The 17,010-nt window shown below is 37.8% G+C and overlaps 1 protein-coding gene across 1 annotated transcript in view; it reads left to right on the top strand.

Annotated features, from left to right (window-relative positions):
* The window catches only part of gfra2b (GDNF family receptor alpha 2b), a 48,024-nt gene that overhangs the window by 12,765 nt on the left and 18,249 nt on the right, over positions 1-17,010 (top strand). Inside the window, exons 3-4 of the mRNA XM_079448459.1 lie at positions 4,966-5,043; positions 14,070-14,454. Coding sequence (XP_079304585.1) covers positions 4,966-5,043; positions 14,070-14,454 — 463 coding nt within the window. The remainder of the gene's footprint in view (positions 1-4,965; positions 5,044-14,069; positions 14,455-17,010) is intronic.

Below are 17,010 nucleotides of genomic sequence, written 5' to 3'. Positions count from 1 at the left end.
TAAACCTAAATCGCCAAATTAGGTGCTACTTTGAGCCTTATGATGTTTTGTGTAAATGGCCCCTAATGGACTGGTGTGACGTCGATGTTTTTGGAGTTCCTGATATTATTTCCAGACATCTTTGCAGTTACTACAAGCGGAGGAATAATACAGAGGAGAATTTGGCTGACGAGTGGAAATGCCGTTACATCTCCGCCTCTTCTGAGAAGACAGAAGCAGTTGAAACCCTTAGATGGGGGCAGTCTTTATCTGAAAGCTGGGTTCCCTTGGAGAATCTGAAATATGCTATTGAAGATGTTTCTCCAACAAAGGCCCCTGCTTACAAGGGAAAAGCACAGAGTGCATTTTATGAAGGAGAGGTTAATTAGAAATTATGGCAAGTTTATTGTGCGGGGTAATTAAAATTTGGGAGACAAAGACAGCGTGAGATGAAATGGCACAATAGATCAGGTTGGCTCGGTTGCTTTTTGACTCTCATCTGACGGCTTGTAGCCATCCAAGATAAACGTAATATTCTTCAGCTCGGTTACCATGAAAACTCAAAGCTCTTGTTGGTTTCTGCTTTTGCAATGTCGATAACACAACTACAGAATATGGGAACACATTTAGTTTTTTTTTCTTAGTGAGATCAGAGTTGAGCTGGCCCAGTTTCTCCCAAAAAAAGGGCGGGGTTGACCGCGTTGCTATGGATGATGTCAGCAAGCTTACTGACTATGCCCACAGTGATTGGCTGATAGGTGATGGGTCTCTGTCAGTCATTAAATCATAGAAATATTGTAGAACGAGGTATCATCTTGACATGCTTAAATGATGATCTTAAAATACAAATGTACTTATATTCAAATATTTATTTAAAGTATAATTGTAACCTTATTCAAATTATAACATATCTGCTAAAATACTGAATTAAAAAGTTAACTTGCAAAGAATATTACTTTTATACATTTTTATTTTCAAATATTATGTTTTTTATTGTGCTTTCCAAATAATACAAATCAAACTGCAGTTGGTTTTTTATTAAGTAATATCAAAAAGCCAGCTAACAAACACAATAAAACTAAATAAACAATAAAAACTTAAAAAGCAATCTGTTTTTGCAAATAAACTATTTGTTCTTAAAATAAAGTATATGTTCAGGAAACTGTCCGCATTTGCCTCTCTGCATCTTATGAACATAAGATATTAGTAGTCTTTATGGTTAAGGTCATTGTGATGAAATCTTTCTAAAATGTTTACGTTTCAAGGCAGACTGCCAGTGAATTGGACTCTTCACAGAACATACAGTATTTTCCAATATGACAATACTGTCAAGACACTATACCAATAAAAGATTAACATTATTACAAGACTTTCTGCATTACAAGCTTTCCTAAAAAAATGGATTCATGGATACAAGATATGTTTACATAGTTATTTTTTATTTAAACAACATATTTTAAACGTTTTTAAAGTATTAAAATTAATTTCAAGTATTTAAAATTCTGAAATACCATGCACATGCTATAAACAATAGCTCTTTTCAAAACAATAAAAAAATAAATTTCATACAAAATTTGGGGATAGTAGTTAGCAAAGGGTTTGAGACTGATGATCAGCATCATTTAACATTCATGACGGTTAAAAGCAGTAGTACCATTAAAATACCATTATGAACCACATATTTGTCTATGACATGATTTTAATGTTTAATGTTAAAGTCAAACTCTGACGCTCGTCACTATTAACTAGTGGGTCACACCTATGAGTGCAAGTTGTGCTATTATTGACATTGATAATATCACCAATGAACATTTGTGCAGTTTTATCAAGCACCGTTGCACTTATAGATTGCTGGTAGTGTCTCTAGCCTGACTTTCACATGGCTGGCCAGGAGTTCTCATCCTTTATCATCTAAAACAAATACTGTATGAACATTGTAGTATAAGTTTTCTCTCTCTTTCTCCCTCATTTATTGATTCACATAACATAAACAGAGCTTTGTGAAGTTGGCTAGTTAGATACAACTTAATATGCCAACAATCCCCATACAGCTATGTTTATGATAACAAATATGCTCATTTTCTTAAAGAATACGCAGTGGGTTTAAAAGCGGGGGTGAGTTATCAGCAGAAAGAAAAATTCACCGGTGAACAAAGTGCCCGACTGTGACCCCATAATGCTGTGACGACGGAGGGGGACCCCGCGTACATCATCGCCGGACTCATTTTCTGTAACACCTGCGGCAGCGTCACCTGATGCGCAGTAGCTTCCGGGGCAGACTTATGAAAACACAGAAAGTGTAGTTTAAATGCTTCCCTTTCATGATCTCCTTTTGTTTCATCTCTCCCGGTTGTACCACCGGTCCAAAAGTCAGTGCTTCACACTTTTCGGACATAAACCGGTGTTGTCACGTATCCTCACGCTTTTTTAATGCGTATGCGGAAATCCTTTATCCTTTCTAGGGGGTATACTGCGTATGCCTGCGTATCACGTACACTACTCCACTGCTAAACTTCTCATCAGTCTCACAAACGGGGAACAAATCCTGATGCTGTAGGTCACTTGTATGACTTTACCTTCCAGCATTACGTGAAAGGGAAAGCTTTCTAGTATTCTGACGCTGAGTCTTATTTTGGCACCTTGGCAGCGTTCTCCGTCTGTTGAACTCTCAGACTGATAATAGACAGCATTTTTAACAGCGCAAAGGACGAACCTAGCAAGGGCAATGACGATGCACGTTAGTCTCCTCTGTGACGGAGAGATGCAATTGTTAAATCTGCTTACTTGAGTAACTCCCAGCCAATAGCTGCTGCATGTATTTGCATTCATCATGTCAGCATCTGTGCGTTCAGATGCCCTGCTAAAAGCTCTCAGCAGGATCAAGTTTTCAAGATAACGCACACCTAATTTATGCTAAATTCGTGCCTGGTACACTTCGTGAATATAACTGAGACAAACGGCTCTATCTGTAGATTTACTAGTCAATTTATGTTATACTGGCTAACAATAATTCCTAAAAGCAGGCACTGCGGGCCTGGCATGGCAGAGATTAAGGCGGTGTGTTCAGGATTAACACGTTGAGGAAACGCACATAAAGGTGGTCACACTGCAGCAAAGCTGGAAGGCAGATAGCGGAGGGCTACAGTGACATAGCAGATAAATTCTTGATCCAGGATGATCCCTTAAAAGAATGCCCAGCCAGGGGTGCATTTGGGTGCGTACAAAGCCGCTGAGTCCAAAGGGCCTCTGAAACCAGCGGGCTGGGAATACGTAGGCACAGCCTGGGGTGATGATGTTGAGAAGTTCATCACAGGACGATGGGGGTGCACCTGGCATCCCAATTTAATGCGCTGACAAGCGCTGGGCATCTAACCCAACAGATGCACACTAAGCGTGTTATTACTTAAAGCTGGACAAAGTTAAAGTGTGATAATAATAGCTTACGTCCTGCTTTTGACCACCCAATCGGCGACACTGCTGTCCCCAGACATCATGTCAAAGACAATATACATTGACAAGATGTGCAACTGCAATTACATGAATGGAGAGGATAAAGCACTCAATATGCCCGCTCTAGCGAAGAAAGCCCCGCCTTCTAGTTTAACGATCCAATCGTGAAAGGAATTTAAGATTAGCAAACCTAATTTATAGTAGTCTATATTAGGTTTAATCATTGATTGGAAATATGCTATTTAATTGTGATTTTAGATATGTCTGCCTTCCACCATTCAAGTAGATAGGACTGTGGACTTGACATGACATAAATAACTGCCCAGAGGCGCCGCAAACATGGCCGCCGAGTGGCACGACTTCCGTTGACTGACTTTGATCATATGCATAAAAACTCAAGACACAAAGAGTCTAACTGCAAATTGAAACAATATAATTTTATAAATTCATCACACTACACTAAAAGGAATACCCCTTTTGTCATTTCAAACCTGTATGACTTTCTTCCAGAGAGCACAAAAGAAGATATTTTGAAGAATGCTGGTAACCGGTATGCATTGGTTTTGTGTCTATACAATGCAGGGGAATTGATACCGCCAGTGTTTGGTAACCAGCTTTCTTCAAAATATCTTCTTTTGTGTTTTTTGAGGCTTCATTAGAAGTGGTGGTCCCAATCCTTTTGTCGATATAGTGTACTTGAACTAAAGTAGAAAAGACTAACTGGGTAGGTTACATTTCATTTCAATTACATTTTTTTTGTTTGTACTAATCAGCAATAAATAATGCTCAAAATAATATTATTAATTTGGTTTAATTAGCTCAATCACGCTAAAAAAATTGACTGTACCGGTAAGATAACAAGCCGTTAAATCATAAAAACACTGGTTTACAACCAGCTATGTTCAGTAGCTGACCATAAAAGTCTTGCTGACTAAGCTAGTTAAGAAGCCTAGAGAGAACACCAACAGGCCGGCAGCATCTTATACGAAGTACGGCTAGTCTTTTTAGGAGGCCTGACCTCGACATGATCGAGACATGATGCATGTCCTGAAACTCAGCATGGCTTTATGTTTCTAGCGCTTGTGTGCTCTTCCAACAAAAACTTATTTTCTCTGGGTGATAAAGTTAAAAAATGAGCTGGACCATGAAAGAAAGCAGTCCCCTTGGTAACCTAGAAAGTCTTCATTTGAGAGGATCACATCGGGTGGTGGAAGGTCTAAAGTCATAGCTTTTATTGTTATAGCTGTGCCTCTGCTGGGACCACTTAGCAGATTGGTTGCATCGCTCTGTGGCCTATGGCTGGAAGGCCTGGATTAGAGTTTGTGAATCTGGATATTTGAAGATATCATTTTAAAGAACCAAGTGTTAATATCTACAGGACTCACACAACATTTATCAGGTGTAGACGCATTCATGAAATATCAAATAATATCCTAACCAATTCCAGATTCAAGTTATTTGTCTGTAGCTTATATCACATGCATAGATTTCTGTCTAGGACGCAACAATATCTTATATTTCTATTTATATCTGTAGGAGAAGAATTATACGAGACCTCTCCATATGAACCAATGCATCTCTCTGACGAGTTCCGACTTGCCTCCATTATTTCAGGTAAGTAAAGAAATATTATGACCTTCCTGTGCTGGCCAGTGGTTATAGAAATGATTTTCATTGTACTTTAAAGGTTAGTGCTGTGTTCATAAACCTTCACATACTCCATGACAGTTTAATATCTATAGACCGTCAGGTTGCAGAATGACTTTGTGTAGCTCATACAGTATGAAATGTAGGACACCTCGAACCGTATCCACTCAACCGTACGAGAAACTATTAATTGGATAGGAGCTATTCACTATCTATACATCCAGGCTTAACAATTATTTTGTTGGTGAGCAAAAGTTGGGATTGCAAGAGCCATTCAGTTATTCATTAAATTTCCATTAAGTTCAGGCCTTTTAGACTGAATATATTTTCATGCATCTTTGTAAAGGCAAATGAAAGAGAAACAGCGAAAATGTCAAATAAATGTCTGAATAGAGTACATGTGACACTGAAAAGAATATTCCAGCTGTAACAAATCCTCTCTCAATGTAATATTTTGCGTACATGTTATGCAAACGTACAGTCTCCACATCAAAGGACACATTATGAAATAAAAAATAAATGAAAAGTTTTTAATTTTGACTTGTCTCATTGCGCATTATACAAATTATGTAACTATTTAAACTTTTGGACATATTAACCTGTACACAGGGATTACCTGACAAAAATGCTCCTCATGATCTTTAAAATCTTTAACCTCATGGTGTTTACTTCAATGTTTTAAATTACTTTTGTGGACATAAAATGTGCCTAGAGAATGTTTCTTTCATAAAAATTTAATTTAATTTTTTAAATGGATAACTTGGACCAAATAATAAATAAAGAGCATCCAAGTGTCCAGCATCACATTCCTTCAATTCTGTTTGAAAAGCTTCCCAGGTTAAGATTTGAGAAGCTGGATGATAAGTGTACGATTTTGCTGGTTCCAAGCAAAAGACGACTACTTTGAAGATGCTGAAAAATAACATAGATTCATTTTTTTTATACGTTTAGTCACAACCTGATTCCCACTCGGGCTGCACGATACATCACAATTCCCATTCAAATCGTGATTAAATCGATGTGACTATGGCGATTGTGAAGGCTGCGATTATGTTTTATGCGCAGCTTCTTCGTGAAGCACAGCTCTGAGATCAGGTTGAAATACTGCTCTAACTTAAAGAGCTGTGAGTTTGAGTCGTTTATAATGGGCATTTCAAAAAGCATCACCTGCCAAACACCATCATTATAAATATACTTTATTATCATGAAAATACCCGAGGAGGCTTGAAAAACAGTGATAGAAAAATGCCAGATAGGAAGAAGGCGTTTCCTGGTTATACGTGTGGTAGAGGTCTTCTTGGGTACAAAGATGTTTACCCGATCCAAAATAACCTTAATCACTTTTTATCACCATTTTTGTGAGGAGAAAGACCCAACACGAGAGAGACCAAATAAAGTTAGACCTGGAACTGGACTGGACCAGAATGTAAAAGTCTTCGACATATTTGTGTCTGCAGGCAAATGGCGCAACCGAAAACTCAGGATAAAGACGCAATTTAATCCAGTTTTCTTGACTGAGCTGGCTGAATGTAAATAAACCTAGCATCCAGCCACACATACACGAGCGACGCCCTGTTTATGTACATGGCATTTCGGGTCTTCTCTGGTAGAACGTGTGGTACCTCTTCTATGGAGCACTGGAAGCCTCTGGCGTTCAGAAGCAGCTGCATTTAACCGTACTTCAAAGACTAGCTTGGCATCTGCCAAATAACGTGCGCTTTTTCCAGATTAAGCGTGCAGCCCTAATGTTTGTGTTTACATTATATTTGTTTGTGTACTGTGCATAATAATTGTGTATTTATAAACACATACACATACATGTGTATACATATAGAAAATATCTGCATGTATATATTGTAAGAGTTCAGATGCAAAACCCTCCAAAAGCCACTTCTGTCAGAAATAAGATCACAATGTTGAGGGAATACTCTCCACACATATACGTTACTCAAAAACCCGCTTTATGTATTTTATGTTTTCTCAAGTATATACACGTCCATGTGTTTATAAACACAAAATGAATATGCGCAGTTCACAGACGGATGTATTATGTAAATAACTTTTATTCTGGATGCGATGAATGACGATGAATCATTGCATATGGGATGAAATATAAATTTATACAGAAATGTTGCCATGCAACAAATGATGCAATATGCAGTGAAAATATTCCTGACAGACTTGTAGTCAGGCTAGAGATTTTATTTGAATTGTGGAGGGTTTTTCAAATACAGTTCCTATTTTATAGGCTTCTGAATGAAGCAATCACAAACAATTACAATCTTTATACAAACACATTGCTATAAGAACACTTGAAATAAAGGACAAATGCTATTCTTGGCCAGGGTAATTAGATGCTATATGATAATCGTGCTGTGTTAGCTGACTGTTCAATGAAGCACAGCCTTGATTCACTTTAAACAATGTAAATTGGACTACGTGTATTAGTCATGATGGCCATTCAAAAAGACCACCAAGGAACGAAATGAATGCATTAACAATGATTGCAGCTTTTGAACCGCAGCGTCTATGATTCATAGCTTTGACCTCAAAGAAGTTTTTGGTTGTCATTTATTGTTGATTTGAGATGGATTCCATTTTGGTTCCAATCCACCTGCACCCTCAGATATGGCTTGTTGGGGAGCTGCAACCAGTTTGTGGGCTTTAGGTGAAAGAGGCATACAGGATGCAAATAGAGAAAATAAAATGCGCTCTGCTGTCTCGCTGATGAGTGTGAACAAAAGCTATCCCCCACACTGCCACAAAAAAGCTATTTTCCCTCCAATTTCTTATGTGACTGTTTACATTTCTCATTTTTTAAATCACAGCAGAGGTAATCTCGAGCCTTATATAATACCCATCTCAAAAAGATGTCCCATCTCTAGGGTTGTCGATGATTTAGAATACATACAGGCACATATCGTGCATCTATGCTGAAAATGATTAGGTTTTCCTATGTGAATGCAGAAGAAATATATATGCTGCCCTGCCCTTTAATTTACCCACAAAATGCACAAAATGTAAATTGTAGTACACTTTTATTTGTCTTATGATAACCCAATAGCAAGCAACGTATATTTAAAAATATTTTCCTGCTAAAATAACATAACAAGGTTAAAGGATCGACACATGAAATGAAAAGCACCCTCGACATCTCTGAGTTTGTAGTGATCTACTAAGTGACCTGAATACATGGGGCGACATAGATCCCTCTGTATTTGCATAATGTACATTGACCGTGCAGTACTTCTTAAGTACCCGTAAACGGTGATAAAAAGTGTATGTAACGCATGAATAAATACTTGAATTATGACCACGGTCCCCCGCACCTCTTCTAGGGCCATTTTACACAGAAATGTTAACAAACATTCTACTGCAGCAGAATGAACTTCACTGTTTTCCGATGAGCTTTTTGACTTTTGATGAAAACACAATATTTCACACAAAGGCAGATCATTTCTGATTAAAATGAATTTTCAAGAATTGCATTCATCATTTGGTTACTGCGGACCAATATAAACCATGTAGGACTTTATAAATACAACAAACATATTCCAGATATGATAATTCTTTTACAATAAATCAAAGTTGCATTGCAACTGGGAATGTGAATATATATTTGTATATACAGTACATCTTGAATGATGTACAGGACATGGCAGAGAGAATTCTAGATATCAAAATATCTTAAGTATCTTTGACTTTAATATTTCATCTTTGCTCTAGGGACATGAAAAATCTATATTATGTGTATATTACAAGCAAAATGACTTATTCATCATATGGTATGGTTAGAAGTGAATATAGAGATTGTGAAGCTGATGTCTCTCACACCCTATAATAATAATTAATTACATTTATATAGCTTTCCTGGGTACTCGAATGGGGGAATCTCCTCCACCTTTTGTATGTTGCAGCAGCGCCGCCATTTTGGGAGGATCATACTCCCCTGCTATTATTGTTTTGATAAAGTATGTACCGTTACCGTTTATTTTGTTATATGGAGAAATCGAAAGTGAAAGAACCAGGGCTTTTCCAGAACGACACTGCGTAATGCTATTGCAGTTTTTAACACAGCAAAACCGACCTACCATAGTTAAATTTCCTAATCAAACAAGAAAAACAAAACTCACTAGCACGCACTAGCGGCCATTTTCCCAAGATGGCGCAATATTCAACACAGCGTGACGTAGCTTCACGTTCTCTATTTGTAATAAATCGATAAAATTAACAAAAACGAAATGCATGTATGCAATTGTATATAGTTGCTATCCTTAATAGTTCACCCAAAAAATTTTATTCTGCCATCGTTTACTCACCCTCTTGTCATTTCAAATCCTTATGACTTTCCTTCTTTTCCGCACAACACAAAAGAAGATGTTTTGAAGAAAGTTGGTAACCGAAGAGCGCTGGACCCCATTCACTTCTATTGTATGGACACAAAACCAATGCAAGTGAATGTGGGCCAGTTACCAACATTCTTCTAAATATCTTCTTTTGTGTTATGCTGAAAAATAGATGGTCATATAGGTTAGAAATCACAAGAGGGTGAGTAAACGATGGCAGATTTATTTTGGGGTGAACTATCCCTTTAAGCAAACAGAGGTCAACAAGGGCATTTTTTAAAGAACTGACCCTTAAATCAACAGTTTTTTACTCCAATAATTCCCTCCACCTCTGGTGAAGCCCCCGTAATCTGGCTCTCCTTGAAGATTTGTTAGAGAACCTATTCCGCCTGTCAAGAGATAAGATGAATATCGGGACCAAAACAACACACCTCCAAGCACTCTTTGTGCTTCAAAAGCAGAACTGGAAAAGCATTCATAACATAAAAATAATCAGACATCTTGTTACGCGGCATTTCTGTTCATTTATCAATGAACAGATGACCGCTCATATCTGCCTGCCTCTTTAAACCGCAGAAATGCTGTTCAACCAGGGTATGATAGATTTTCAAGACAGAAAGGGCAGATAAGAGGATAATAGAATGGGACTTTAAAAAAATAGCCACACGAGAGAAAGCGGTGGAACATTAAAGGATGTTTGCAGCAACTGTTGCCAATCGATTATTGCGGAACAGCCAGCTAAGATGGAAGTGATGTTAAAAGAGTGTTTATGCACTGCAGTTGCTAGCAGATTTGAAAGCAAGAAAAGGTTCTGGGTAGCAGGGATTAATTTTTTTAATACAAGCTTCATGCTTGATAATCAGATTTCACTCAACTGGTTTATAGTCAGAATGAAAAGGAGACTGATCAGGCATTTGTTAGTTTTTAAGAGCACATAAACACAAAAATTCTCAAATACAGTCCACTCAAACTCAAAATCAGGGTAGTCTTACACGAATACCCCTTGTGTTTATACGTCTGTGAGTAAAGCTTTGTGTATGCCCAAATAGGAACTTTTCTATGAATAAAGTTCACTTAAATTTTGACTTTCAAAATCGCCACAAAAAGCATGCCAAAAATCGTTTACGCACCTAAAAGTTACTTGATGTGTTGATATTTGGACTAATGTTTGGTGCCACGCTATTCTCCGTTTGTCTTTTATCATTATAATATAATTTATGCAGAAAAAAATACAATTGTGCCATCGAATGAATTTCCTTCATTACATTTTTGATTTCAATAATTATTTACTAAAATGTATGACATAAAAACGAAGAAAAAGTAGCCATTACGAATCCTAAACAGATGCCAGAAGTACATTTGCATCTTTAGTCACAACATAATTCTCATAGCTACTCAAATGCTAAATAAATAGGTACAACTGTGTAATTCTCATTTAATGAGTTTATCATTAGGCTAAAATGCTAAAAAGTCTTTTAAATAACATCCCACTAGAAATACAGTATAAAAAACTGTCTTGAATCTAGAATACATGATAGGGTCCACATAGAAAATGTGTTACAATTTTTTTTACAGAAACATATGGATTAAAACAGTAAGAACGTTTGTTTTAAGATTGTCAAGATTCAGATTCTTGTACAATAAGCAGACATAAGCAAATGTGTTACATGTGTATCATGTCAACTTCTTTGTAAAAAAGGTCAGCAATGCCATTCATTCAGTAACGAAAATAATAAGAAATATCATTCAATTATAAAGAAGCATTATTACTGTCGTTCATTGACTATCTGGATGCTACTGAAAGTAATGCCTTGTTGCTGCTCTAAATGTAGTAAATCACATATGATAAATAAAAAACCAACATCATCTAAAAGAATGATGTTACCCAAATCAGCATTTAAACCCCACGGCATCCCTCCAGCCATGTGTAGTGAAAATGATCATTGCCCAAACCTGTACAGGTTTCTCTCATCCTGATGTTTATGGAAAAGAAATGAGATTGTGTTTGTATCCTCAATCGTTGTGCTTAGAAGTGGGAAAGCTGAGAGGAAGCTAAAGTCGAGCAGGGATGCAAGGATGTTTTTGCCAGAGAAGCAATCAGCGGACAGGTACACTCTCCACTTACATGACCTTGTGAGAAGCAAAGCTGCAGTGAGATCTGTTTTGAAGCCCCTGCCCGATTCCTTTAGCTTTAATAAAACATGTGTGAGCACACTGCAGGAGACAGCGCTGAGCCCGAGAAACTGTTAAAACCTTGTCTGTCAGGGAGATAGCAAGGTAGCTTTGGCGTTGTGCTAATTGGCCATTGCATTTCTATATGCAAACAATGTTTAGCACTTCGTCAGGCATGAAAAGCTTTTACTTTAAGAGCTTCACCCTGTGCAGGCTGTGAGTTTCGTCAGTGTATTTGAAAATTAGACAATATGTCTGGAAGCATTCAGGAGATGCTGGCCAGTGGTCCTCGGGGGTAAGAGGAACACTTTGTAGTTTTAAGACCTTAAAATAATATCTCTTAACAACTCTTAACCAGATGCATTCTACTGCCGCTGCTGCCTGAGCAGCCTCAAAGCGGGTACAACCACATTCTGCAAGTTCTGTGTTCGGGTCGGTACACAGAGACCCACCAACTGCGGAAGAGTGCGACAGTGCACGTTTCTGATTCGCCGGCTTCATCAGCTTAGTAAACAAATCCACGTGTATTGCACTGCCCGTAGGGAAGCTTATGCAGCGACATTTACAACACTGGTAACATGCAATTGCGCATATCAACTTTAAGACTCCGTAGAGTAGGGTTGGGTATCGTTTGAATTTTATTGCACTGTTGAAGTAAAACTATTAGATATCAACATGTATGGTCATTTAGCCTTCTTATTGACTGGTTTATTAGCATTCATAGCAATCCATGTTTTGTCTCATTTATGACAATTTGTATTACCATAGTTTAACTACATCATGGTCAAACTATAGTTACTAAAATGAGACCATGTTACATTTGTGGTTTGTGTGCTTTACTGCAAATATTATAGTTTACATTTACATTTAGTCATTTAGCAGACGCTTTTATGCAAAGCGACTTACAAAGAGTTCGGGGAGCAATAAGTGATATTTCATACAAAGAGCAATAGTACGATAGGTGCTAATACAAAGTTACTAGTTTATTGTTAATAGTTTAAAGTTAATAGTTAAACTACAGTATGCTTAGTATATGAAAAATAAGGTTAATGAGGGCTTTTATTGAGATATCAGCAGATCACTAGTTAACACGCACATTTATGAGAATATGCACCGAGGAATGGAAATTTAATTTCAAGTATCCGATTCCAATACATTTTAATTCGGATACGAAATCTAGCTTTATAATTTCGATTCCCAACCCTACTCCCTAGTAGGTACACTCTGACATGCATCATGACATTACAGTCTCGATGCGGGAGACCCATCCAGGTATATTTGGAAGCAATGGTTGTTCTGATAGTTAAAGGGGAAAGCAAGGGACAAGATGTAACAAAGACCTTTCACGTCAGCTTCTTAAACCTCTTAACCAGCGCACCCCAAACTGTGAGTCGGGTTGGGCTAAGAGCTGAATTGTGGGGGGCAAAATATATTTTTTAATTCGGCTAAAAACTTCTCACACAAAAAAACATTATAAAATGAAGATTTATTTCCCTTAAGACATATAATCACTGTAGTTTCATTCCTGCCTTAAAATATAACTGTTGCTTTTCTGAAATGGTAAACCTTGAGGATGCATGCGGTGGACAAATGCGACCACACAAGGATGTGTCCGGAAAAAATGGCACGTATGGTCAAACAAATATCTTTAAGATTTAATTATGCGAGATAACTACAACAAAACCAAAAACAATGAAAGTGCTGCTGGACCAGTGTTTACATCTTTCAAAGGGGTCTATAGAGGACCCCATTGAAGTTGGCGAGGCTCTGATCCAAGTCAAATGGTACATCAAGCTAAAACATCTTGTTAATGTCGCTATTTAACTAAACAGAAGAGAATTTAAAGACATTTATTCAAATCATGCCATGTGTGACCAGTTTTAGTCTGAAGTGTGATAAAACCAACCCATCCCAGAGCAGCCTGTAACTACAGGATTTTCAATTCAGAAAAGAAAGGAATCACATTTTGTTCCTTAAAATACCCTGGAGAAAAAGAAACCTGCAGTATCTCCTAAATGACAAGCAGCAGCAATTCCTCACTGTACCACCCGAGATGCCTAACAATAGCTTATCCCAGAATTCTCATTGGGTAAAATCTAATTAAACACGCTTCAAAAGACAAAGACTACCTGACTAGCACAAAACCGTCTGCGCATGCTGAAGAAAGCTATTAGAGCATGTTAAATCTTATCAAAAAGTCAGAAAAGGTCATTATATGTCAAAGTTTTCAAGAAGATTGTGAGAGCAAATTTGGTTACTACATATTTAATAAGCTTGTTTTGATGATTTAAATTATACATTATATTCATATACATGAATGAAAAACGGCTTTATTATAAGAACACATCTGCAAGTCAAAAGTAGGAAGCAACCGCATGCGGCCAGGATAAGCAGGCGTATTTCCACCTGACTGTGTTTAATTCTGTTTAACCAAGCATGCTGACCCACACTGTTTCCCTTCATGTCTGCCGACAGCCATGGACTCGGCCTCCGTAAAAGGGAATCTGTGTTTGGATACGGGTAAGACTTGTAACCCCTGCCTGGATGCTACGAAGGCCTGCAACCTAAACGACACCTGCAAGAGGCAACGCTCGATGTACATGGCCACCTGCAGCCGTCCCACTCTGATACAGCAAGCTCAGGAACCCTGCAATCGAAAGCGCTGCCATAAGGCCCTCCGGCAGTTCTTCGACCGAGTGCAGACGGAATTCAGTTACCCGCTGCTCTTCTGCTCATGCCGGGACAAAGCGTGTGCAGAACGTCGCCGGCAAACCGTCATGCCTGCCTGCTCGTTCGAGGAGAGGACGAAACCCAATTGCCTGGAGCTAAGGAGGACCTGTCGCTCTGATCCGCTCTGCAGGTAAGGTGGTCGAGTCCGGGTCACGGCACCAGATAGATTTGATTGACTAACTTTATGAAACTGTGAGTAAGGGCACAAAGCTTTTTATGTTTCACAAGTCATGTTTTGAAGGAAGAGGTTGATTCATGTCAAACATGTTTCTACATGTATGTTTGGGGCATCAAGTCTTCGCAAGATATTTAGGTGCTGTTTACACTAGCCGGTTGTTGCATGAAAATGGTTTTAAAATGAGAACGATCCTCGTTTATATTGCCGTTTTCACATGCGTTTCAGAAAGAAATCTGCGTTTACACTTTGTTTATCGAAAACACACGTCACATGACCAGTCAGGTACGCTGGGCATGCGCACACAAATCTAAACAGTTGTATGCGCACGGTTGTCGTTGGGTGGACTTCCGTCCATGTTATTAGGCATGTTTGATTTTTATCAGACGCCACACTTCATGATCGACAGAAGACATCGCTGTACAGAGAGAGCGATTTAAAAGCACACAGAGCAGACGGCTCTCGAGGACAGTTCAGGGTCGTGGTTGAGATTTTATTGAACTGATTAAATTGGTTGTGCTGTTTTAAATGAAACAAAAATAATGGCACCATTTTATTAAACGCTAGGGGTCATTCCTGTTTTGTAGCACTTAAAAAATGAATATGCTTATGTTTTCATTAAAGGTTTGAAGTATTTTTGTAGATATATGCTCTGTTCAAGCTCAGGCTGTATTAAATATAGTTGGGTTAGATTTCATTAACAGTGGCACATTTTTTACAGAATGCAACGCAACAGGATGGATATTAAAGGGCATAATTCACCCAAAAAGAAAAGGCATATACTCACCCTCATGTCATTTCAAACCTGCAGGACTTTCTTTCTTCTGCAGACCACAAAACATATATATTTTGTCCAACATGGGTAACCAAAAAACACTGACCCCCATTGACGTCCATTGTATCGACACAAAACAACAGACACATTTCTCAAAAGCACACGGAGCAGACGTCTCTCGATTCTCTCTCGTGCTTCTGTAATGTCACCTGGTCGATCAGTGTACGCAGCGCTGCATGAAGTCAAACAAGCCTGTTGTTTACACTGTCCGTGCAAGGCTTCAGGTAATGTAATGGCTCATATGACAGGGGCTTAACAAATCAGGTCAGTAAACGTAATGATACAGATGACTTGTCAATGATCGAAGTCTCTTTTCATCCGTTTACACAGAAACGCAGCCCTGCACTTTTCAAACTAAGACGGGGACTTTACAAAAGTCTCAGTTTTCGGGTCAAAAAACTCCGGAGTAGTGCAAACACTAGGTGAAATCGTAGCAAGAGTTATGCGTTTTAAAAAGAAAACGCAATAGGATAAACTGTTGAGTTTTGTTTGAGCAACTCAATATTTAGCAGACAGTTTTTTAGGTTAATAGTTGGTTTAAAACGGTGTGTACATACTGTATACATTTTTCACTTTCCATTTTATTGTTTTGATATATTATTTATTTTATTTTGTATCATAATTTATATTTTAATTTATGTTAAATCTTTTTTTAAATGTTTTATTTTGTTTTTTAAATGTAACCGTTAAATTTGTTATGTCATTGTTTTATTTATTTTTATGTCATTATTTCATTCAATTTTTTACATTCAATATTTTACTTTATTTTTTAATAAAGTTGTTTTATTTTATTATTTTATGGTTTTGTTTTAATTATGTAAACATTTTGGGAAACTTTGGCTAATTCAATAATTGTTTGGTCAGTAACAGTAGTAAAATGTATTTCAGATAAACCCACATCGAAACAGAGAGTCAAAGTAAAATGAACTGTGGTGGGGTATTAAACATGTCGGTCAGAGGGTCTGTTTCTGTCTAAGTGGGCAGTTCTTGGCCAGAATAGCAGCAATTTGACCAGACACAGTCAAAAAGCTGGCTATGCAAGACTAAGTCCACATAAACTGGAATGGACAACTGAAACTGGAAGAGGTTGGACCTTTATATGTGAGCTATAACCTGAAGCCCATGCCAAACATTTAATTCGCAGTAGATATGCTCCAAAACATTGTAGAGATTGAATCAGTACACGGTCAAAAAGCAATTCTGCAGATGTAACCAATACATAATCTATACAGTCAAGGACACACAACCCATTAAAAGCTTATTATTGATCCACACATTGATGGACAAGAAGTAACAGCATACTATTGATCTACACGGCCGAATGCATGGGTAAAGTAGAGGGGTTTCGTCACGATAAACTTATCAGATCAGCACATATCATATCTTAACTATCTCTTATCTCTTAATGCAAAGAATAAAAAAATCATTCATTAAACACGTAACCAAAAAAGACTTGCGATCTGTTAGCAATAGAGGTTTTATTGACCAGGGAGTGTTAATTAACCTAGTGTGGTGAACTATGAGAAAATCAATCGATTGAAATGAAACGCCCCCCATTGAGTCCACAATCACCTTTCTCCAGTTCACGTGTCATTCGTCAGCCATCAGCTGGGACTACTAAAGACTGCCTGTGTACAAATCTCACTCCTCCAAAAGCAATGAGAGCATCGCATCGT

This window comes from Barbatula barbatula (genome assembly GCF_947034865.1).
Source record: "Barbatula barbatula genome assembly, chromosome: 24".
NCBI classification, from domain to species: Eukaryota; Metazoa; Chordata; class Actinopteri; order Cypriniformes; family Nemacheilidae; genus Barbatula; species Barbatula barbatula.
Note: the sequence above shows the minus strand (reverse complement) of the source record. Positions and strands in the feature narration are given on the sequence as shown.